Source organism: Strix uralensis, chromosome 5 (assembly GCF_047716275.1).
Source record: "Strix uralensis isolate ZFMK-TIS-50842 chromosome 5, bStrUra1, whole genome shotgun sequence".
Lineage (NCBI taxonomy): Eukaryota > Metazoa > Chordata > Aves > Strigiformes > Strigidae > Strix > Strix uralensis.
Window position 1 is genome coordinate 57,861,008 of NC_133976.1, and position 25,579 is coordinate 57,886,586.

Sequence of the window (25,579 nt, forward strand, 5' to 3'; positions counted from 1 at the left end):
AGAGCCTTTTGTATAGCCTTTTGTGCTGTCAGGAGCAAGCATGACACTCTGCAATGAGTAAAAGCACCTCCTGATCCTCTTCACTTTGCCCTGACCCCTAGAGAGCAAAGTGGGCTCACCTGAAAGACGGTGACGATGGCCCACAGCAGGGAGTCAAAATTCTTCCGGTCAGGAACTGTATCTCCTGTGTCTGTCCTGAGGCTGAACTTGCAACCAAAGATATGCATTCCCAGGATGCTGTTGGGACAAGAAGCGGAGATGGTGTCAAATATAAATATCTTTGCCACAACAATGAGCTCATCTCTTTTTCTCCCAACATTTTCATGTAACACCACAGGAGCAAGGGGTAGAACAACACAGTCAGACCACTGGGACCTATCCTTGAAGAAGGAGCTGTGTATTGCACCCCTGTAGTTCACCAAAACCCCTTGCTTTCCATCTGTACCCCCTCAGAGCTCACGTATTCCCTCCAACCTGTCCTTCAGATCTACTCGCTCTATTGTTCTTATTTGGTCTCATTTTTCTTAGTCTCCCTACCACTGCATCTATGTAGATGCACTGACAAACTTTCTTGGTTGCTTCCTGATGCCCTTCTGCCAGAGTCAGCCTCCAGACTGAACTGGTCCTGCAGCCAGTGTTGATTATCAAGAGATTTCACCTATCCTGCAATGGGACATTATGCTCAATGTGCGCATTTGGTGGCAGTATTTCTCCAGCCCATCCAGGCCAAATCTTCAGCTGCTGAACCCAATTTAGAGCAGCAGTAACCTCAGCCCTTATGAACAAACAAACATTTGTCAGTGCTGCCTAAGCCTAAAGCAATGGGCAAGACAAGTCATATGGTCGTGCTCTGAAGCTGCTGTCCATGTCAGCCATGCAGTGCCTCTCCAAAACACTGTGAGGCAACTCACTGCCTCCTCACCTGAATATAAAGATGAAGAGCATGAGAAGCATGCAGAAAGTGGCTACGTTGTCCATAGTCTTCATCAGCACCACAAGCTGGCGGCGCAGTGCGGGCATGAAACGCACCAGCTTCAGCACCCGCAGGAGACGGAAAGTCCTCAGCACAGAGAGGCCCCCATCCGACTGGCCAATGATCTCCCAGATGCTAAGGCCCAGAGAGGCACAGGGAGCAGGAGGGACAAAATGAAAGACAAGTGAATGAACAGGAGAGAGAGAGCAATAACAATGCTAATCCAAGTTTTCACCTCTGCATTGGCAGCAAGTATGAAGGGCTCAGAGAGAAAATCTGATTGAGCAAGACATAATTAGAAGTATATACTATAGGCTTATACTTATGTGTAGAAAGCTACATTTCTCTCTTAAGAACATGAACATGGTATGTTGCAGGAATGAGGAAAGGACTGCAGCATTAAATTCCAGCAAGACAAGTTCTTCTATCACACATTAAACCTTTGTAGCATGCTTAAGTTGTGCATTTTAAAAATATTTCCCAGCTAATATTTGTTGTGGATTTACAAGGCAAATGCAATTGCCTCCATTCTACAGAGGAGAGAACTGAAGGGCAGAAATGCTATGCGGCTTGCCTAGAGTCACCAAGTGATGGGAAAAGACATCTTGGTGTCCCAGTCCTTGGCCTTGTGCATCAGCTCAGCTCCTCCTAGTATAGCTGCTAAATCCTTTTTGAAAAGGCACATGAAAACATGTAAGTTCTGTGGTACTCTTTTTAATGTGTATTTCAGTTGATCCCCAAGGCCCTTGTCACCTGATGATGACGATGATACTGTCAAAGATATTGTAGGGGTTGCGGAGGTAATCAAAGAGACCAAAAGCAGCAAGTTTCAGGATCATCTCCAGGGCAAACATGCTCGTAAAGACAACGTTGCTGATCTCCAAGATGTTGGTCAACTCCTCTGGCTGGAGAGAAGGCAAATTCAGAAAGTCAGAACTGAAAGAGCCCTGAAATTATGGGAAATAAAGTGCCACCATTCCCAAGGGACAGGCTTTGTAGGGAGCTGCAAATCTCCCATGGGTGAGATCAGAGCAGAGCTGGATAGAGCCACTTGCACTCCAATTCCTTTGCACATTTACTACCTTCATCATCGATTATGTCCCTACCAAATGCTTTTACTAGATATGATCAGGAGCCCCACAGCCATTCGCACAGCTAAAATTGACCAAGTGTCTCCCACATCCCACTCCATATCCTCGTCCCCTGGCTAAAGGCTGCTTTACTTTGTGCAAAGAACTTTTTTTATTTTTTTGAAGCAGGAAAAAAGTGGCTGATCTGTGGTCAACCTCTTTCTTCAAGGATTTCTTTCTCTGAGGTTTCCACAGGTAGCTGGCACAAGTTTTTGCTGAAATTCTGAAAACATTTGAATGATAGAAAACAGCTCCTCATCTTCCTCTAAACCTCACTGCACTTCTCTGCCCTTTTCCCCTTTATTTTTTTCCCTTCCCCGCTTTTTTCTTTCCCACTCCGCACCAAATCCTTTGTATGCATTAGTTTTCCAGTCTTGCTCTAGAAGTCTTTTCTCATGCCTCTATCCTCAGAGTGGTCTTAAGAATTACCCAAGCGAATATCAGACTAGATAAATAAGACAACAGTGAGGAGGGGCAAACTGCTAACACCTATCTGTAAGGGACAGGAAGAGCAGGACAGGGTGAGGAAAAGAGGAAAATGGACAGCAAGAGGAGAAAGGCAGATGCACATGGTGAAAACCTCCAGGGATGACACAAGATGACTGTATTGAAAGAAAAAAAAAAAAAGAAAAAAAAGGCAATCTGACCCTGCCTCAGGCATTTTTTCTGTTGAATCTCTGACACATCTTTCAGCCCCTCTGATACAGCCTTCTCCAGCAGAGACCGATGTGTTTGTGCATATGAGAGAAAGTGTTTTAATGATTTCTTCAGTGGAACAAGTCTGAGCAAATTAAATTACTCCTCCTTTTGTTTTCTGAATTAATTACTTTTTCTTCAGTGTGTGCAGCCTTGGAAACTTCTCTGACAAGGTCAGGAAAGGGCCTAGACCATTTCCTCAGGAATGATGATGCTTCAGAGAGAGTCAGAGGCTGCACTGATGTCATTGATGAGGGATGCCATCCCCTATGAAATGGAGGCATTCACACAGTGAATTCAGGATGGACTCATCTGCTCAGAGCACCTCTCACCCAGGGACTAGGACTGCCCCAGGCCAAACAGCAAGGGCTGAGGTCTTGAGCAAGGTCAGATGCATGAGGGGCAACACATGCACAAGCCTGCCCATGTTTGCACATATTCAGGTACACACATACCCATACAAGCCCAGGGAGACTACCACGGCAATGGCAAGGCACAAAATGTTCCCAAAGTGAGAGAAAAACTTCCTCCCAGTATAATAGGTTGCATCTTGGGGCCAGGCTAGACAACCCATGGCCTTCAGACCACATGAGACTGCTAGGGCAATTCACCTGGCTGTAGCATGCTGCTGGTCATCACCTTCAGGTGGGGACCTGCTCCAGATGAAGGTGTGCCACCTTCCCAAGCAGAGGGACAAGGCACAGCAGCTCCAAGGCACTTCTTCAGGGCTCCTCTGGCCCAGATTTCCATGTTTACCTTGGGGCAGGTATGTCAGACCTCAGACAAAGTTACATATTTGATGTTTAACCTACTGCGACACTGAGCCCAGCTTCAAGCCTTCAAGGTGAGTCTGACACAGGCTCTGTGGTAGAAGGCAGTACTGCTCTCACTGTTTGGTTACCCACGACAAAAAGGTGGCTGAAGACTCCCCTCTTCCTTCACATATGAAGATCTGAGATATGTCTGGCCACCAGGCCACTCTTTTAAGCATCACATAAAATGGATGGGAACAAGAAAACTGCAAAAGCCTGTTGTTCAGGACAAGGCAGGACAGGCACTCCTGGCACTGCAGAAACAAAAAAGTGAGTTCCTGCAGGTCAGAGCCAATATTTTTACCATGAATTCAGTATTAGTGCCCACTAGGAAAAGGAGTCACCGTCTCTCTCTGAGGACTGCGAAATTGTTGTTTTTCTGAAGGGCAGCCTTTGTGTTGGCTGTGCCTGTTACTCATTCAGCTGGTAGAAGGAAAAGTGAGGGAGGAATGCAGTTCTGGGTCTGATCCTCCCCCTGAAGCTGGGGGCTGCTTTAACCCCCGCTCTGAGACCCCTGGGAGGCCAGATCCTTCCAAGTGAGCAAATGGACTGGAAATTGCTCCTCACATCTGTGGCTTCCCATGCCCTTTGTTAATTTCTTGCACTCCTCATTGCAGCTTTTTATTGAAATACTCCATTTCTTTAAAATCAAAAAAAGGGGAGATGGCTCAATTTCCATCTGTAATTACATTTGAATAACAAAACCACCCTGAAAATGAGGGGGGAAAGAGAGGAGATAAGAAAAAAGAGAGAGAGAGAGAAAGAACGAGCAAGCGCACATGGGAAGGGAGAGATGAAGATCACTTCACGGAGAGCCAGGCAGTAATGACACTTGCTGGGAACATGAGGTCCATATGCTAAACAGAGATGCCAATTTCAGCCTGAATCAAATGATTATGTCAGTGAGAATGAGCAATGTAAAAAAGTGACAGGCTGTGATGGTGGATTATCCTTCTCTCTGCTGTCCACATGTTCTCTCTTGTGCTGTCCTAGGGAGCAATTGATGTTTGAAAAGCCATGCTTGCATCTCACTTGTGGAAAAGGTCACCTGTTCCCCTGTCTCTCCTTCCTTCCCTGACATCTGTTTCTCTAGTCAAGCCTTCACCTGTTAATCTTTTTCTAATGGGCCATCAATCAGCCCCAGCAAAGCATCTTTCCTAGAGAGAGGGGTAGGAAAGACTGGGCAGGGAAAGGAAGGAGAGATGGGCAGAGAGAAAGGCATCAAAAGAGGAATCAAGAAACAAAGCTGGAAAAAAAATAAACTCACTGGCACCCACAAGAAGTAGAGAAGGAGAGATTTTTTAAAATGGAGTAGGAAAGAAGTAAAGGCTGGGGAAGGAAGAGCAATACAAAAGGAATGAACTCAGAAAAAAATAAGAGAAAAAGAGAGAGGAGCCAGCTGATGAGGCACACTCACTGGCTAAAGGCAGTTCCTGCTTTGCAGCCATTTCTGGAGGTACAGATAATTTGGCAGAGTGCAAAGAGCCATCAGCTGGCAGCCGGGGCTGCAGGGTGGGGGCCACCAGGGACTGTGTCCTGTGTGGGGATACCCTCGCACCTAGGGCAGTGTGGCCATGAGTGACAGTGGATAAGGCTGGGGCTGGGACTCTCTCTGGCCAGGGAAGTGTGAACTTGATGAAGGGGGCAAGTGAACAGGGAAGAAGTGGTTCCCTCCTCTTCTTCCTACCAACACGTGGGATCCCCAACACAACCAATGTGTCACCTCACAGCTGTGAGAACTCCCCAGGCTCCCACAGACAGCACTCAGGCATTTATCATCAAAACTATTAGCAAGGCTTCCTCCTCCCAGGCCACTCAGGTTTACATAGAAACTGTAAATTGAAGTGTCCACAAGGAAAGGCCTGAATTCAAGGCTATTTTAGTCCAAGCAAAACCAGGGAACACCAGGAATCTCCCCACAAGAAATCTGCTCACATTGCCAAGCCATGGTTTACCCATCACACTAGGAGAGAAACTTGAACAAAACTGTGGGAGCTGAGTATTGGGGTGAGGAGGGTGGCTTGAAGAGGAGAGAGATCCAAGGGGGCAAAACACACCCAGAGCCAGTGTTTTAACCACTCTGTGATTCACCTACTCTGTGTATAGATCTCTTGCCAAATCCAAACCCATGAAACTACCTAATTCATATCTTCATGGCACAAAGTCCTTCATCCCTAACAATGTAGATCAAATACTGAGAGTGAAATGTATGATTCAGATCTACCTCAGAGTTCCTACCCAGTGATCAGAAACTAGAACTGTGGCAACAGAGGGCAGCGGCTCAGCTTTTTTCCCCCTTTTCAGTTAATTACTAACATTGGAGTTCTTATGTCAGATTAGACTGAAAATGTAGTTAGTCCATTATCTGACAGCAGCCAGAAACTCCTGCACTATAGGAAAGGTTAAGAATACACAGACCACCATGAAGTCCCTGCAGGAGAAGCTTCTCCTAACCAGGAGTAAATTTGCAACTGTCTAGAAACAGAAGACTAACTGATGTGATTTATGCAGACCAGCCCTACCAAATAGTACCTGCCTGTCACTGCCTCTGAGAACATGAGAGAGAAATATTCCATAGAGAGGTCTCTCCAGCCCGTCCATTTTTTTCAGCATTTCAATGTCATTTGACAATAATCAGAAGAGTCATAGAAATCAGTCATGGAACATACCAACTGGCTTTTACTTACTCTAATCACCACCCCACAACCAATGCAGATTTTCATGATGTTTTGTTATACCCTAGTTTTACAAGACTGAAGTAATGTGGTTTCATCTAACACCCCAGGGAGACTGTTCCATCATTTACTAAATGTCAGTATGATGAGCTGAATGTTTCTGTCAAGCAGCAAATAGTAAAAAGGGAAGCAATAACTGTAAATTATGAACTTGTGGATGCAATAAATGCTGGTATAAAGGGAAATCACACAGGCTAAAGGATATGAAGGTACTGATCCACAGGGCTGGTCTAGTTAGGAAACGAGGGATCATCTCCGGATCCACACAAGCAGAACTCATAAAGTATTGATCTGATATATGAAGGAATACTCTAAGTAGATACTGGAGAAGATAAACCAAGTTACTCAGCAATTCCCTTCGGCTACTAATGGCAAAGAAGCTTGAGTTCAACAGGTCATTCAAGAAATACCTGAGAAAGGCAGCCTGGGACATTCAGCTGGGACCAGCTTTTCATTCTCATGTTGAATAAGGGAGAAAAGCGAGCAGCACCAGATCCTCTGTGAATATTTTAAAAAGTAAGCCTCTTAAGAGGATCCTTCTGGACAGCCACAAGCATCTAATATCTTGATTTTCTACACAGGATTTTAAAAATAGGTACTTCCAAGCAGAAGCAGATCTGGAGAACTGCAAAAACTATTTCAAGCAGGCCAAATCTTGAAATTATGGATTTTGGCTTGTGCAGTGTCCCAGAAATATCTGAAGGCCTAAAACTGAGGATATTACATGGTATAATGCACACTAATGGATTTGAATAAACTTATCTATTTACAAGTGAAAACTTGTGATAAGCTTAAGGATCAAAAATGACTCATAGCAGTGCAGTTTGTCCCAAAATGAGTTGATTTCCCTCACAAGAAATATATAAGTAGATGGGAAGCTGTCTTGGCCACATAAACAGGACAGGACAGGACAAGGGACTGGATGGATAAGTTAAACAAAGCCAAATTCCAAGGTGATTTGGATCCAAGTAAAGTGGTTTGAGTTGCTGAGGTCAAGTCTCCTGGCACAACAACACTGTGAATATTAAACCCCTGAATTGTAACAAACAGATAATATTAACTCATGTTTTTCTTTCTGTTGGTTAAGGCTCAGGAATCAAAGGCAAGACTCGCACATGGGCTCTGTCCCCCAGGTCCCTCTGTGTCTAAGCCTGAACCTTGTGCCTGGCTCCTGCAGTCTCTCTCACCCCTTAACCTGATGGGTGGTGGTTGCTTTGGTCAGGAGGCCAGCTCACCTGTGTATAGTCCATAAACAATGAAGCAGCGAGGAGCTGACTGATGTGCCGTGAGCTACTCCCAGTACTGCTCAAACCTGTGACACCTTCACACGTCCTCTTGCCCAGCCAGATACATCCCCAGAGAGTGGCTGGGATTGTGATCTCCCATGCACCAGAAAATAAAAGCTTGAGAGGTCTCTGTATGCATTAGCTCTATGTCAGGAGACATTCATATGATGAAGCAGCTGAAGCAACAGAAGCTACTTCAGTCATAGGATGCCACCACCCTGCAAATCACAGATCTCTGGGCAGAGGGGTTTTGCTGGATATTGTTCTGTGAAAATTTGTGTTTCTGGGAGGAAAAATAACAGGAAAAGAGAAAGGAAGGAGAAAAAACGAGGCAATGAAGCACCAGTCCTCAGACTGTATCATGTACTGATAGCATGACTTAAGGAAAAATGAAGAGAGCAAAGGGAAGTGCAAATGCCTGTGTGTTTTCAAGTTAACTGCTGACTGAAAAGAACCTGGAATTCATGGTATGGTCTGAATATTTTTTATTTTTTAATCTTGTGCCAGGGAAACAGAATTCAGTATACATATTTTAAATAAACAGACTGCACCACATTTTTCAGTTATGATCAATTTGTCTGACATCTCTTTCTAGTAGAAACAGCATGCAAGGTCATAAGCTTTTCCTAGCTACTTATGGATAAAAAGCGATAGCATAAATTTAAGGATGCATCATTGATAACCTGCTACTAGAAACCCCAAGGCTGCAGGCAGATCCCACTCTGCTGTGAGCTGTACAAACACAGCAGAGGCAGCCTAGAAGGGCTTAAATCTGCACTCACAATAGCTAGAACATGAGAGTGAATTCTCTACCTCCAGCTCAAATATTCTTCTGATAAACTCTTAATTCATGCTGTCTCCAATAAACAGAAATGAACAATGGGTCTCCCTGCTTGATGCTCACATCTTTGAAACATCAGTGGGCAGTTTTCGTATTGTCCTGGGCTTCAACCCTTACTCATCTCTCTGCTACGTGATAAATACATTGCTCTTTTTTATCTATTTTCATGAGTCAACCCCTCCAGCCTCTTCTTCATTCTCCTCTCCTCTGAGCTCCTGCCAGTATTTTTCTGGTACTGAGGCATCCAGTGCAGTTTTAATTCTGGGATCAAATTAAGGTTTCTCATCCTTGTATCAGCAAGTAGCTGAGCTTTGAAAAATGGTCTAATGCTTGGTATGTGGGTGGGATCCAGACATCTGAGGCTTTAAATACTGGCTCAGACACTGTGTTGCCTCAACAGGGAATTTAAGATACCCTGGGTGTCAAGACCTCCATCCTGATGCAGCACAGGACAAAGCTGAGTGCCTTGCTTGAACCAGACTCACTGCTTGTCTCTTTGCTGCTTGAGACCATGTTCAGGATTAGACTTCACCTTGTCTCCAAAGCTTCCACGCATTCAGCATCTCAGTAGTGGAGTGAACTCTTGTTTTTGTGATCTAGAGTGAATCCCGGTCACGTTCAGACTGGTGGCATAGATCTGAGACATGGATGTACAGCATGGACTCCTTTAACGTAAAGTGCAACAGAGCTACCAGCCAGCAATGCAGATGTAAGGTCACAGGCATGCTTAACACCCTCTGAAGCTGGCTCTGCACATCACAAAGTAGACACAGCCTGTTTCCCAGCTATAAAATGAGGGCACACAATCCTCCATCTTGCAACTCTGTCATTAGGATAAAGTGCACTGCTGACTCAGAGCTGCCTGCAAACTATTGGCATGAAAATCAAACCTGTGCCCACACCTGCTGTCTATGTCTGACCTATCTATCACTTCTTGCTGTCAGGTCAAGGGAAAGGCTCAAGCCATCTGAGTCCCCAAAATGACTGGAGATGGGAGGTGGTGCCTATCCTAGCCTTCTGGTATAGATAGACTGTGCTCAGGCATCTCTTAATTAAGCTGGAAAGGCTAGCAAGCTGATGGATTTGAATTGAGATGCTGGTGGAGTGCCTGTGACATCCCCAGAGGGCACATTAAATTAAGTGAATAGACTAAGGATTCAGTAAGCTAATGAAGAGAGAAATGAGAGAGAGAGATGAGGAAGATGGAAGAGACGAGGGTGAAGGAAACAGAAGCAGATGGAAAGAGAAGACAGGGTAAAAAAGAAAAACAGAGGGATAAAAGTGGGCAGGGAGGAGGAAAAGAAAGGGATTGAAGAGAGCTGAGAGGAAAATACATGGAGACAGCTAAGTGATTAAGTGCAGGGGTAAGAAAGAAAAGACCCTGCAAGATCCTGAGGTTTTCTCCAAAGCCATGCTGGGACCATCTGTGCTGTGGTCTGGGGTCCCAATTTCTCAATCTCTGACACCACCAAGTTGCATTAGCTGCTTAGCAAGGCTATAACCCCAAGCAGGGCTCACCAGTTCCTGCTGCCCACTCTGTGCCCTGAGAAGACTTACCTGCTCATGATGCTCGATGCCCATGCTGATAGTGTTTACTAGAATTGCGATCATGATCCCACGGTTGAAGTACTTGCTGTCGACAATCCCTCGAAGCTTGACCCTCACTTCTCGCCACATGTCACTGCAGAGCTTCAGCCGTCCGCCGCCTTCCACCTCCTCCTCCTCCTTCTCCAGTGCCGAGGCACCCTGGTCCTCTCTGCTGCCCTCTCCCTCCTGTTCTCTGGCTCCTCCATCCTGGTCTGAGTCAGCGTTATCCAGGACAGAGAGCCTTTGGGATACTTCATGCTCCCCTCTATGGCATCGGGGGCAGTTGGTGGGATCAGAGGTTGTTGTCACAGCAATGGGCTGGACCAAGCCCTGAGGAGGGCAGTCAAGAGAGTTATGCTGCTGGCAAAGCCCTGGGGAGAGAAACGATCACATTTACAAGAGAAGGCTTTGAGAAAGACATCACAACTGGGCATCTCTTTGGCTTTTGGGTATTTAGACAGGGTAACTGGGCTTTTTAGCTGAAAGGATGACTAAACACTGGTATATCATCTCAAGAGCAGCAATAAAAGCCATTGCTGTTGGGGGCTTTACACTGACTGGCTAGAAGGCATGGTACTGTTCAGCTGTCAGTGATTAGGCTCAATGGGGGGTTCATGTCCACGGAGGAAGAACTGTTTTGTCTGATGCAGGAATCACAGCTTGAGACTCAGCAGCTTGAGTTAGTGGGAACTGAGGGAAAAATGATCACGAGGGCTGCTTTTGGCCTGAACTGCTGCAAGTGGGGTCAAAGAACCCACATGCTGAGCTGGACTCTGTAAATTAGGGAAGCTTTATTAGCAAAGCATCTCAAGAATCCAGGAAATGATAGTCCATGCACTCTGAATCAGAATGGATCTCCCGACTTCAGTGAGAAAACTAAGTTTGTGTTCCTTGATCCTCCAGTTGGGCCTGGAAGATCAAATGAACACCGGGGGAATGAAGCAATTAAATCATTAACACAGTGCATGAAGCCTGAAGAATTTTTTCTCCCAGCAAGTAAAGAAAATGAAAGACTGAGTATGCAAGACCAGCTGAAGGAAAATCCACCTTTTTGCTCATTAATGGGAGCATAACTTAGGAAAGACATTGGTAGGCAGTTAATATTAACTCTATAAAACCATTTTTACAGTCACTTTTCAGGCCAGGAATGCAATTTAAATAGTATCTTGTGTCTAATTTTATACAACAGCAGCATGTGCTCCCATCAACAGAAATTGTTGCCATTGCCCTTGCATATCAAACTGACTTCTTCAGTATTGCTCCTTTGGTTCAGAAGACACCCTATTGCAATTCTATTCCCTTTGCCTCTCTCTTGAGGTCCCACATCAACTCAGTTTGAGAGAAGAGCTCTGGGGGACCTGCTGTGTCACCGAGTCCAATCCTTAGTCCCACTCCATCATATCCCTTTAATAGTTCTCTCTCCCCAGCTGCTATCATCACCCTGCTATACCAGACCTGAAACCCTTTACAAGCTTCAGCCAGTGCCTTCAATGTTATCCCATTATGGTCTCTGGGTTTCAGACCTGGGTTTCCCACATTCCCTGCTGGTCACCCCTGTTTCATTCCTATTCTTGCTGGTCATCCCTACCTTGCTGGTCTGGTGCACTGCCCATGGCCCCATGCTCAATGGTCAATATTAATTCTAATTCTGTGTTTTGTAGGCACAGGTCCTTTGGCAAGCTGGCACATGGAGATGCTCCCAGCCACTCTCACATTTCCACTATTGGTATTTCCAGATTTACCCATGCAATCCTTACTGTAGTGCCTTTGGCTTTTCTTGTTCATGCCTAGCTTGGCATCGCTTGGCTCCACGTGGCCCTGGCGCCAGCTCTGTATGCTGTTGTACAGGCCAAGGGTGCGGCGTTTAGCTTTGCGCACGATGTGACAAACATATTGGAAGATCTCTTCATAGCAGTCTCCCGGCTCCATGTAGCTGGCAACAGTGCTGGAGGAGAGGTACCGGGCTCTCTGCTCCTGCATCAGCTGGTGCTCCCGCTGCTTGGTCTCTGAGAACTGTGTGGCGATGACCACCAGGCACAGGTTAATCATGAAGAAGGAGCCCACCTAGTCGCAAAGGAGAAGAAGGGACAGCCAATGTCAGCACAAGGAAGAACATGAGGCAGCAGGAATGTAAGAGAATAGAGGAGGTGAAAGTGACTGGAAGCAGACAGAGGAATGGGAACCGTGGAGATGGGATTTCAGAGAAAGGCAGCACTGGCTGAGCTTGTTGTTGAGAACTCACTCGATGTCATTTCCATGCAGAAGTTAGAGCTCTGAACTGAAATTCAGGAAACACAAGCCCGGCTTTTGGCAGGCTTTAGGACCTTTAGCAAGTCACTTAGAAGTTGCCTGCAAAGGGTTTGATGAAAACGGGACTTTTTTTTTTTCCCCTCTCCCCTGTGTTAAAGAGAGGGTGGGAGACAGAGGACTAGTTTGGTAGTTTGGTTGCTTTCTTCTCTGTTTGCTCCTTTACTATTGGAAAAATCATGCACTGTCATTTATGGTCTTCAGTTCTTGGAGGACATGTCAGTATTCTCGGAGCATTTTATTTGTTTCTACCATTTACACCTTAATTCACCATACAGGGAGATGGCACTTTGCTGAAATGAATGAGTTCTTAAACTCAAAGACAAGTTTACAAAAACTAATGACTTTAAGAAGGACACCAAATAGTCTGGCAAAACAGTGCTTCCTTGCTCATTTTCTATTCTTCTGATACTAGACATATTATATTAGCACCTATTTTATTTGTCCTCCAAGCTAGGTAGGCTTTCCATTTTGAATACAAAAACAAACACAACCCACTGCCCCAAATTCTTAGAAACAAACAAAAATGCCCAAGTTCTTCCTATTCTCCATACAGAAGCCAAAAAAAAAGTCTGCCAAGGCTTATTTTACACTTTTGGATGTTCCCTTTAAGCTTCCTTTACCTCAGTTTTTCTATCTGTAAAATAGAGGAAATATTTCTTGGTGCTGAGAGATCTGGAGCTAAAAATCTCACTCTCAGTTTTACATATTATGAAATTACGGGTGGATCTCCACTAGGAGATCTATCCATTACACTTAGGATAAAACCTGGGCTTCAATATGATGAGAATTTCATACATAAAAGGGCTGGTAATCACATTCAAAATCATTCTCAAAAACTATGAAGTTTTGATTGATGCCTACTCCCTGTAGAACCATAAGTGGTGATATGACGTTGATAAAACAGAGAGTCTGACATCTGAACAAGGACCACATGTCTGTGCTGCTCTGAAACGGACTCTGTGAGGCAGACCCCAGGAAGAGAGGAAGCACCAGCTCAAGATTTCCGCTTCCCCTGGACAACGAGCATCCCTGCCAATGGACATCCTTGCACCATGTTCCTCCTGTATGAACCCACGCAGGACTCAGTCTCATCTCCCTGTCTCTCCTTTCCAAGCAAACAGCTCTGACACAGAGTTGGATCTAGTCCTGCCCTTATCTTCATGCATGTGTCCTCCTCCATATATCCCTTCCAGCAAAGGGGAGAGGGCAAGAAAAGGTGGCAATAACGTGACCCCCTCTCTCATGCATGGAAAAGGTGGACGTTTTTTCACCAAATACCCCAGCTTTTTTTATCTGTCCAAGCAGCCTTGCCCTCAGTGCACAGCCCTTGACATTTCCCCACCAGCTTGCCCCCTTGGTTGTCTCTTTCTCTTGCACACAAGTGCCCAGCAGCTCTGTCTGGAAGCTCAATACAGTGGCTCTCAGTATTTCAAAGGGGGGTGGTCCCTGCTAGCATCTGAATAAGCCTTTGAAACATGAAACCCTTCCCAATCAGATTCAACACAAGGACAATAAACCATCTCAAAATAAAGGGTGCTTTTTTTTCCTTCTCCTCCTCTCAGCACCCTTCAAAGCTGTTCTAATTCTGTTTCCATTCATCACTGAACCCTTCTCTTCCCTCTCCTCCTGCTCAAATTTCAGCCTATTTTCCCTTCAGCTTCTGTATGTGACCTTGAAAATTAAGACAATGCCTTGTTCAGATTCCTTTGCCTTCCCCGAAGATTTTCCCTAGTCCATGATGTCTTGCATGTTTTCACTGATGAGAGTATGACTAGGAATCCAAATTCTTCTCCGATGCACTCTCCTGCCCTTTTGCCCCTCAGCACCATACAACACTCACACGGGCTTGCCCCTTCTGTTATCTCCTCCAGCTTGCCCTGAGTGAGGCAGGGCTGGAAGCTGGACACCAGCTATGCATGCATTTCTGGAACACCAATTGTGACACTGGTACTTTGCAACTTCCAACAACTCCACAAACAACAATCGATTAAGACTTGCAACACCTTCTCTCTAGGCTACAAGCACAGGAGCTGAGGGCAACAAGATACCCTCAAGAAGGGTCACACTGTCAACCTGGGCTTGAATCTGGAGAGGGGTTCAGGTCTCACATCACCAAGCCCTGACCTCACAGGCACCATTTGCTGTGATCTACCACCAGATGACCAAAAAGGGGAGGAGTGAGAGGTCTGGATATGGCAAACAAGCCCCACTCCTTAAACCTCTTAGCTAGGAACATCAAACACAAAACAAATGATCTTGTTTAATCCTTAAGATGTCAGGCAAGTCCATAAACTCTAAGGCTCTGCCAAGTTTGACACTGGCTCCCAGCTAGCAGAAGGACAGGAAGGGTCCCAGATGGCTTGTAATTGAGTGATCCATCTCAGCTAGCTGAGTGGGGAGACCAAAAGTGTCTGACATGGAGTCAGACAAAGCATCTGACAGAGGCAGAAGGAGACCATTGATTCGGAGCCCAAACACAGGAGTCCCATTCAGCCCTGAGACTAAGCTGTACTTTAATTAAGCAGACCCTTGGTCTTTTTCAGCCCAAGACAGCTGTAGACACCCATGAGCAACGTCTGCAAGGAGAAACTGCACCAGCAGCACACAGTGGATACTGCAAAAAGAGGCAACAAGTGCTTGCAGTGGGTGACTCTCTGTTGAGCGACACTGAGACACCCATCTGTCTGACAAGGAATCATGAGAGGTATGTTACCTTCCAGGAGCTAACGTCCGAGATGTTGCAACAACTTGTCAAAAGCACAGACTACTATCCATTGCTACTCTTTCACGCATGAATGATACCGCAAGCTGAAACCTGGGCAGATTCAAGGAAGACTACAAAGCCCTGAGGGTGCAAGCAAAAAGTAATGATGCTCAAGTTATCTTTTCTCCCATTTTATCAGTTAGAGGAAAAGGTGCAGCCAGAAATAGACTTATAATGCAAATCAACTTCTGGCTTCATGACTCGTGCTGCTGTGAGGGCTTTGGCTTTTATAACAATGAGACATTCTCTGATGACTATAACCTGCTAGGGAGGGATGGGATCCACCTGCCTAGAAGAAGCAAGGAAATCTTTGGCAGCAGGCTAGCCAACTTGGTGAGGTGAGATTTAAACTGAAAGACTCTGGGGGCAGGGTCCAAAGGGGCAATGCATAGCCATTGCAACTAACTGGGAAATAAGCCAGGCCAACCAGAGCAGTGACAAATGTTCCTTAGCTGCCTCCCAGGATGTGAACCAGAAGACCAACCACCTCAAGTGTATGTATATCAATGCAAGCAGCCTGGGAAACAAACAGGAGGAACTGGAGCTCCATGCCCAGTCTGAAAGTTATGATATAGGAATAACTGAAACATGGTGGGACAATTCATGTAACTGGAGGATTGTGAGGGATGGCTATAGGCTGTTTCGTAAACATAGGCAGGGAAGAAGAGGTGGAGGAATCATGCTCTGTGGTAAGGAGAAGCTTGAATGCATAGAAGTCAACTACAGCAATTGTGGAAGCCCTATAGAATGTCTCTGGGTCAAGATCAGAGGGATTGTGTCCAAAGGGGATTATACAGTAGGCATCTGCTACCAAACTCCAAACCAAGACGATAAGGCCAACAAAGCAATATTTGGGTCACTTAACAGAACCTGGTTCCTATGGGTGACTTCAACTACCCAGACATTTGTTGGAAGAACAATACAGCAGCTCACACATCATCCATCAAGTTCCTGAAATGCGTAGAGGACTGCTTCCTCATAAAAAAGTTAGATGTGCCAACCAGAAATGAGGCACTGCTGGACTTGCTACTCACAAACCAAGAAAACCTGCTTTGTTATATCTCGGTTAGTGATGGTCTTGGCTGCAGTGATCACAATATTGTGGAGTTTGGGATCCTCCTGAGCATTCTGAAGGTTAGTACTAAGACAAAGGTTTTAGATTTTAGAAGAGCAAACTTCAGCTCACCCAGAGCTTCCGTGAGAAGATTCCACAGAGGATAAAGGAGCTAGCAAGTGCTTCAAGAACGCTCTCCTGCAAGCACAAAACCAGTTCATTCCCTTTAAAGGTAAGGGAAGTAGGCGGAGTGGGAAACCCCCTTGACTTAACTGCGAGCTTCTGAGTCTGCTCAAAACCAAGAGAGAAGCGTATCGGAGATGGAAAAGAGGATGAATACCCAATGAGAACTACAAGGGCATTGCCAGGGTGTGCAGAGAGGCAGTTAGATGAGCAAAAGCTCAGCTCAAATTGAAATTGGCCAGAGATGTCAAAACTACAAGAAAGGGTTCTTCAGCTACGTAAACAACAAGCAGAAACAGCAGGAAAATATTGGCCCACTATTAAACAGAGAGGTGAATTAATCACCAACAATGCTGATAAGGCAGAGGTTCTCAACACTTTCTTCACCTCTGTCTTTACCAGCACTGTTGAGCCCCAGGCCTTGAAAATAAAAATCCAGATCGATGCAAACACAGACCCATTGTCAGTGAAGGAAGAGTTGGTGTGCGAACTATATTACAGGAGCTTGACCCCTACAAATTGATTGGCCCTGATGTTATCCACCTGAGGGTGTTGAGAGCTGTCTGATATCATTGTGAGGCTGTTTTCTATAATCTTTGAGAAGTTGTGGAGATGGGGATGTCCCAGAAGACTGAAAGAAGGCTAATGTCACCCCCATCTACTGGAAGTTCTTAAGAGTACCCAGGAAATTATAGGCCCATCAGTCTTCAATCCCTGGGAAAGTTATGGAACAAATCTTCCTGGGGGATATCACAAGTCAAATGAAGCACGTAATTGGGAAAAGCCAGCACGATTTCACCTTGGGAAATTCATGCTTGACAAACCTGATCACCTTCTATGACAAAGTAACCTGCTCAGCTGATGTGGGGCAAGCAGTAGACACTGTCTACCTGGATTTCTCCAAGGCTTCCGATATGGTTCCCCACAGCCTCCTCTGAGAGAAACTGATACGTTACAGTCTAGACAAGTGGTCTGTGCGGTGGGTGGGGAACTGGCTCCCAGAAGGTGGTGGTAAATAGCTCTTTTTCAAACTGGCAACTTGTCACAAGTGGGGTCCCCCAGGGACCAACATTGGGCCCAATGCTGTTTAATATCTTTGTAAGTGATTTGGATGATGGAATCAAGTGTACCTTGATGAAGTTTGATGATGATACCAAATTGAGTGGGAAGTGGACACTTCAGAAGGGAGAGATGCCCTGCAGGAAGACCTGGATAGGCTAGGAGAGTGGGCTAACAAGAACCTCATGAAGTTCAACAAGGACAAGTGTAAGGTCTCGCACCTGGGAAAACATAATCCAGGAGTGCAGCACAGACTGGGATGTACCTGCATGGAAAGCAGGTCTCTGGAAAGGCACCTGGGGATCCTGGTGGACAACAAGCTCAATATGAGCGAACAGTGTGCTACAGCCAACAGGATGTTGGGTTGCATCAACAAGGGCATCACCAGAAGAGATAAAGAAGTGATTACCCCACTCTACTCAGCACTTGTCAGGCCACACCTGGAACACTGTGTTCTGGTTTGGTCCCCGCTATACCAAAAAGATGTGGACAGGCTGGAGAGGGTCCAGAGGAGGGCCACAAAGATGATCAAGGGACTGGGAAGCCTGTCATATGAGGAAAGGTTGAGAGAATTGGGTTTGTTCAGTCTTGAGAAGACTTAGGGGAGACCTTATCACCATGTTCCAGTATTTAAAGGGTGCCTACAAAGAAGATGGAGTATTCACTCCATCTCATATTCATTTTCCAGGTATTCACTTGGAAAAGATGAAGGGTAGTGGGTACAAGTTACTCCTGGGGAGATTACAATTGGACACAAGAGGAAAATTTTTCACAATGAGAACAATCAGCCACTGGAATAATCTCACTAAGGAGTGGTGGATTCCCCAGCATTGGCCACTTTAAGATTCAGCTAGACAGGGTGCTGGGCCATCTTGTCTAGACCATGCTTTTACCAAAAAGGTTGGGCCAGATGATCCTTGGGGTCACTTCCAACCTGGTATTCTATGATTCTATGTGTAAGCACAGAGTACTTCAAGGCGGCCACTGAGTGCTGCAATGTGGATGCCAGCCTGAGATGTCAGGAAAGCTTTCTCTAGTCCAGGAGCCACACCAGTGGCTGGAGAGGTGACAGACAGCTGGACCTCAAGCAGGAAGACCCAAATGAGACACTGACCAGAGAGGTGAAAGTAGTACTTCCTTCAGGTCACCTCCCTGATCTCTGGTGGAGGGGGAAGCTATTTGTAATTTGCTGAATACAGAAAATGCTTTTACCAGTATTTACCACTCTGAGTGCCAGGGTCAGCCTCTTCCCCTTGGGGGAGCACATCTGTGCAGGAGTCCTAACTGTGCTGAAAATATATCCAGGTGGTGGAGCCTTCTTCCTGACAGATGAGCAGTATCAGGTAATGCCCTTAGGTAGGTGTTTGAAGATATCTCTGTGAGAGAAGGAGAAGTCATGGATGAAAGCATAGCTCTAAAGAAGAGGCTGCAGAGATCCAGCCCCAGCAGAGTGAGTTTGAGCCAAGGCTAGGATGTATGTGGGAAAGCAAAGGGTCAGGGCTTGAAGTATGACTGTCAGAGCAATCCTGCTTAGAAACCCAGCCTTTCAAACCATGGAGAAGGGGGAAAGATAAAGGCTGGAAGGACTGTGCTTCATGAGACTTGAAGAGGGATCCTCATTTCTATAAGAAGACTCAGAGGGAAAATGAAACCAAGTGATAGCATGTTCACACTGTGATGTTGCTATGTGCTGCAAAAAATGCATTACACATGCAAAGAAGGTAACAGAAAGGCTAAATACTTTCTTGGTGTAACTCCACCAAAGGCAAAGGAAATACCCCATGTAGCGTATGTCTCCTTTGTTCTCAGCAGTCCCCAGAGTTAGTTGAGGTTCATGTGCTACTGTGTTTGTTGGAAATAAACCTACATGCCTTCTGCAAATGAGAAGGGAGTATCTGGAAATATCAATGACACTCTGCAGTAAAATCTCAGATGGAGTGTTTAATTGAGGGTTTTCGGCACCTGCAAATTCAGAGACAAAGTTTGAATCACTGGGAATCCACATGAGATGAGCCAGCACTAGAAGTATGCTCCTGCTTAGAAACCAAAAATATGCTGACAGCATTTATGTAGTTTGGAGCAGGGGGTGAGGGGCAGTTTTTGGAACTGGTCTACAGGAGATGGGCATGCCCACCCCAGTGGTTAAACACTGACTCTGCTCAGTCCTCCCTGGCTCTGGGAGAGACTGTGTCCGAGACAAGGAATAAATTCTGTGCCGAACTGCACACTGTACAAATCTGGATGTCCTGGCCATGCTGCTCAAAGTTAAAATGCAATTAGGTACTAAATATCTATTGCATAGTGGGAGATCTGAACAAACTTTATGGGAAATAATTGTTTTCTGAACTAACAAAAAGCAACGGATGTTCAGTTTACCTTTTGGAACAGAACTGCAGGGAACTCCCCACCTCCATCCTGTGCAATCATACCTCTGCACTGTCCCTCCTTGGGACTCTCTAGCCTCAAAGTAAAAGCAGCATTCCTTAAGGTGTATTTTACCTCTGCTGCCCTGGCTTATGCTTCGGCCCACAGGGAGTAGGTCATCTTTCTGGTTTTCTCTCCTTGTCTTTCCCTTGTAATGGTAGAAGGCCAGAAGGCAGGGAGAAATCAAGGATACCATGAAGATTCAGCTTTTTTGTAAGCTCTCTGACCTGAATGGACCAGTAGAGTTTTTTTGGTGTCACTCCCCCTATGTACAGGCTGCAGAACTTCTCCCAGAAACTGGATTAAGGTTTGTTTGCTCTCAAGTCACTGCATGTCAATTTGAATTTAAGCTAGATCTTGTGCCAGCTGAGTCTGTTACTGGGTTACTGCTTCCAGAGATCCTATTTCTGGGAGGGCACGGCCACATAGGACAAGTAGTAGGTGAAGAGCAGAGTCTTAGCCAGGTCCATTCAGCAGCCATCCAAATGCATGTATGCCTTGGAAATACACACTGAGGTCCTTACTAAGTGACCTAGAACTAAACTGTGTACTGTGTACAGATTTTATACTTCTCATAATCCATCCTATGCCTTTTCCTTCTACTCTTGACTTTGGTCCCCATATGGGAAAAGTGCAAGAGTCTTCATAAAAACAAAACCCTTGTTAGAAACAGGAAATTCCCTCCAAGAAAATACATTTACATGTAGGAGGCTTAAGGAATGGAAGAGGCAATGGCACCAGGTTTCTCAACTCGCTTTCCAGGCATTCGCAACAAACATTCTTACAGCAAAGCAACCTTCAAACTTCACTTGTATAAATCCACAGGGCTTATAAACTGCTTATTATGTTCTTATCACTGACACACTTCTCTCTTTCCATCCCCACCAGCCTCAAGTGATCTTACACAGCCAGTTTATGTTGGACTGCTGACACTTTTGGAGCAGCAGGTCCTTTTTGTTCATGGTGAGGAAGTAATTCAGCATGACAGACCCTGAATCTGACAAAATCTGATTCCAAGACCCTGAATCTGAGAAATCCAGGTGCTGCCAAAAGCCATAAAACATGACTCAAGGGTGACTCAAGAGCTTAAAATGTATAGAGAGACCAAGTAAGAGGGCAAATACAGAAATAGTTTTCTGTGCTTTGGGGCCTAGTGGTTTGGGGAACTTTGAGAGAGGATCTACAAATGACAACATTATTCTACACTGGGTATGTATATGTCTAGGAGTCAATCCTGAGCATATTTTTGAGTGAAAGAGAATAACCTGGCTGACAACCATGTGATCCTGCCACCAACTCTTAGTGAAAATCAACTAGCTGGGTTTCTGTGATTCCTAGAAGAAATCCAGGTTAAGCAGCTTGTTTCCCCAGTATCTGTGTTGACCTAACACCTGTTTTTTGTAGGCTCTTAGCTTGAAATGCTGACAGTCATCAAGTCTCATACTTACAATTATCAGCAAGATAAAGTAGATAAAATTGTAGAATGAATGGGCATCCATCACATAGTACATGATCTCCACCCACCCTTCCAGTGTGATCACCTGCAAAGGCAAACAACAACAAAAGAAACAGGAGGGAAGTGGGTTTCCAGAATTCACTTCTCAGTGTATACAGGCAGATACTAGCAGGGCTGTTGAAACCTAAGGAAGGTGAGAAACAACAATTCATTTCAAGGAGGCCAAATTTCCATTCCAGGAAATCAGCATGGTACTGCTTGGTGACACTGGCATGCTGTCAAAGCCTGTGAAATCATGCTAGCCCACAGCAGGAATATTTCATTAAAATAGTTCATTTCCCTGGATCGCAGCAGGGGAAAACCCGCAGCAGGTTTCTGTGCCCCTTGGACTGGACACCGCGTACAGCCGGTGGAAAAGAAAAAAGGCACAGATTTTAGTTCCCATCTGCAACACATGCTGGGAATTAAAAAAAAAAAAAAAAAAGACCCCTTTTCTATAGTTATCTGGATTGAAGGTAGAACTGATACAAGTCAGCCCGAAGGGTGTAGTTCATTTCAGCAAGGGTGTGGAATGTCCCTCCCCATCTTCAAGAACACGGTTCATGGTGTGGACTCTGTCTCTCTTGTCAAACTAGTTACAAGGCCCTTTTCTATCTGCAGTTGTATCACACCTTGCAGAAACCATCATGGGAGCATAGAAAGATTGAGTTGGAAGAAAGAAAAATAGCTTGAGCCTTGTTAGGAGGTTAACTCAGTCTTACCTGAAATATCACAATCCAGGCATACCCAATGTTGTCAAAGTTGATGGCACCCTTGTGCGGGTTGGCATTGCCAGTACGGCACACGTTGTAGTACTGGTTCCAGTTGACACACATGCCACTGATGTTGAACTCTTGCCGGACTGAGTTGTAGTAATAATAGTCGTCCTTGTCCAAACAACATTCATGGCCTCGCTCCTTCATTGGGGGTATCTCGTGACAGCCCATAATTCCATTGTCTCCTGACAGTGAGCAGATAAAGGGCATCTCATCATCTTCCTCAGGTTGGTAATAAGGGGGCAGGACAATATCACCTTGTCTGCAAGGATAAAAAACCACAGTCATAAAGTTCCTGTAACAGACAGTTTCCCATCAGCAACACTGGTGGAGCTGGGAGCTCCCGTCCTGACATAGGGACTGCATCAAGTAAGGGATTTCCAGGTTTATTGCGGAAGGGGAAGGGAGAGGGGGAGGGGGAGGAAGACAGAGCTCCTGGAAAACAGGAAATTTCCAGGGTGAGTCCCAGTTTTCAGAGCTTTGCCTGCCATCAGATCACCCAAAGCCAAATTACACAGTCTTCTTGCATGGAGAAGACAAAAGCTGGAATGCAGAGATTTGCATTCTGATCACTCTCTCCATTAGCATCAAAGCTAAATCAGATGCAGTGATATTAGGGAAGTTCATCAGGCTTTAGTGTGATGTGCTCATGTATGTAACCGTTGATGGACATGTTTTATAACATTTGGCAGTGAACCTTCTGTACTTCTAAAAAAAAATCCAGTTCATGCATAATTAAGATTGCACAGCTAAGCCTTAAAATCAGGAAATGCAAAGTTAAAATTGACTTAACCTTAACTTTGACTTCTCCTTGACAGTTGGCATTATGGGTGCAATGTTTTATGACAAGTTCATGTGCTTTTTTCCAAATAATGCAAGCACCTTCCAATTGCGTGAATAATTAAAATCATCTGTGTTTGCCTAGTTTGAGATGAGCTAGTGATCAAGGAAGTGAAAGGTGTAGATTTAAAATTTTCCATTAAACTTTAGCTGGTGCATTCCTTGTAGTGCTACAATACACAACTTTCACATTGCATGAATGCAGCCTTTTTTACCAAGTGTCATTGGAAGAGGACAGGTGTTGATGAAAAAGAGAGAAAGTAAGTCTAAACTAAGCGGGACTAAACCACAAAGATCTGCTGTACTGCATCCACGTCATTGGTGAACTGGGTGCCTGCAGAATTCATTTCTCTAGTAATGGTCAGCCAGAGATTTTCTAGTATCTCTCACTTTGCAGGCTATGGCCCCAATTCCCTTCTCAGTTACATCAACTCTGCATGGATGTAATTACACTCATTAAAGTAGTACTACCCCTGATTTACATAAAGGACAATCATCCTAAACATTCGTTTTCCCCCAAGGAATATATAAACACAGTAAATGGCTGCTTTAAACAGCTCCTACTCTCCAATCCCACTGCTGTTCTGTAGATTGTATTTTCACACTTATTTTTTTTCAATTTGAGATGATCTAAAGCTTCAGAATTGTTTAATCAGTCTAAACTGATCTACAGCTTTAGGGTTTTTTAAGCAGTCTAATCTGATAGGACACCCGGGATTAGTATATGGTTTTAAGATGACATTTTAAAGCCTGAGATCTGCTAAAGCCAGAAAATCAACAGGAGGAGCTGTACCCTGGAACTAGTGCTCTGCTCCCCAGGAGAATAATTGGAGAACTCATGTCAGGCAGGAGCTTTTCCACTGCCTCCAGGGAGGGGGAGAACCATGCTCTGCAGGCTCACCCCAATGCCCCCAGAATAAACCTCAGATACCTGTAATCGACCCTTGTGTGGCTCCCGCCTCTGTCTGCCAGAACTGGGCACACATTTCTCCATGGGTTTTTTGCCCTATTGAACCAGCCATTCTTTGCTTTCAGATGCTCTCACTTCTACTAACCCAGCTGTGGGACACCTCTCCCAACAGCCCTCTGTCCCCTCTCATGTGCAATTATACTCCTGAAGTTTTCCAATAATTTCCCAGTGTTCCTCCAAAGCCTCCAGAACTAATGCACTACTGTCCAGTGACGTCAGCTCCACCTTGGAGGTGTCAAAGATGTCCCTGGAAGCATCAGGCAACACTATAGCCTTCTGTAATACTCGTCTGGTTGAGTTTTTTTGAAGAGGGAGCAAAGTTCAGGAGAAAGATGGCTGGTGTTTCAGAGTTTCAACTCTTTCTGGGAGTAGGAGCAGCATCTTGAATCCCTGAGCATGTCTGAAGAAGGCTGCTAGGCTAACCTGTGCCTTGGCCAAATCAAAATAAGCCCAGACACCTGTGGACTCTGAAGACAGACTAAAAACAGTTGCCTTTGCCTTCCCTCCCCTTTCCATTGCAAGATGTGGCCAATGCTCTGTACACTGTCACCCTACAGCCATTTGGAGTAAGTGATACACAGGCAACAGAAGGCAAAAGAGCAGGGAAGGCAAAAGAGAAATGTCCCTGGAAGAAAGGAAGGAGACATCATCTCCCAGGCACTCACATTGTGAAGTTCTCCTCCATGAAGCAGCGGTTGCGGAGCAGCCCAGCCCACAGCTGCACCCCGATGATGCCGAAGATGAAGAAGACAAAGAAGCAGAGCAGGAGGACGTTCCCCAGCATGGGCAAGGTGTCCAGGAGCAAGTTCACAAGGATGCGCATGCCTGCAGCAGGAGAACAGAACCAGAAGGAACAAGTTTGGGATGGAGGGACAGAGAAAGAGAAAGGGAGAAAAAGAAGGGAAGGAGAAGGAAAGGAAAATTTAGGAGACACACACATTAAAAAAAAGCCATACAAAGATAAAGATAAAAGCAAAGTATCAGAAATTAATTGCTGCCCAAACCAGGCTAGATTTGTGATTGTTGCCCTTTCTTGTCCTAACCACTACTGACAGGCAGCCAGAAGAGCTGCTGTGATGCTGTGATCTCTTAACCCTAAGCCTCCATCTACAGCAATGAGAAGAAAAGGAAATGAGACTTTTGGTACCATCAGCTACCTGACTGATATCCCTCGCTCCCCCTTCCCTGCAGATGGGCAATGGAGTGACAACTCTGCCCCAGAGGTGCACAGCAGCTCAATGGCCCCATCCTCAGATGGCTCAGACTGCAAGCCATCCCAGTTCAACAACTGCATGCTGGAACCTGAGAACTGTATCAATGGACCAAGACCAACCTGCCTAGTGGAATGAACCTCTCCAGCACACATAAACTGGCATAAATTGGTTTTCTCAGCAACTCCATCATCAGGGGACAGTCATGGAGACCACACTCTCCTCTCTTGGCTAGTCCTCCCTCCCCAATGGGGCCAGAGCACACACATAGCAGGCATAGCCTGAAATGCTGTTGGCACAGCACCTCTGGCCAGTGCAAATGTTTCCAAAACCAGGGTTTTTTTTAATTACCTAATTAATTATTTCTGTGGTTTTATGTCTCCCCTGGCTCTTCAGCTCACACAGCCACAAGTAGGGGTAAGGATAGGCTCAT

The 25,579-nt window shown here is 45.4% G+C and overlaps 1 protein-coding gene across 3 annotated transcripts in view; it reads right to left on the reverse strand.

Annotated features, from left to right (window-relative positions):
- CACNA1I (calcium voltage-gated channel subunit alpha1 I) overlaps nucleotides 1-25,579 on the reverse strand; it is a 178,116-nt gene that overhangs the window by 34,847 nt on the left and 117,690 nt on the right. For all 3 annotated transcript variants that reach the window (XM_074871112.1, XM_074871111.1, XM_074871110.1), the window contains exons 6-13: nucleotides 24,601-24,760; nucleotides 22,072-22,387; nucleotides 21,303-21,395; nucleotides 11,818-12,124; nucleotides 10,031-10,431; nucleotides 1,727-1,878; nucleotides 923-1,108; nucleotides 120-237 (exon numbers count right to left, since the gene is read on the reverse strand). In XM_074871112.1, coding sequence (XP_074727213.1) covers nucleotides 120-237; nucleotides 923-1,108; nucleotides 1,727-1,878; nucleotides 10,031-10,431; nucleotides 11,818-12,124; nucleotides 21,303-21,395; nucleotides 22,072-22,387; nucleotides 24,601-24,760 — 1,733 coding nt within the window. The remainder of the gene's footprint in view (nucleotides 1-119; nucleotides 238-922; nucleotides 1,109-1,726; nucleotides 1,879-10,030; nucleotides 10,432-11,817; nucleotides 12,125-21,302; nucleotides 21,396-22,071; nucleotides 22,388-24,600; nucleotides 24,761-25,579) is intronic.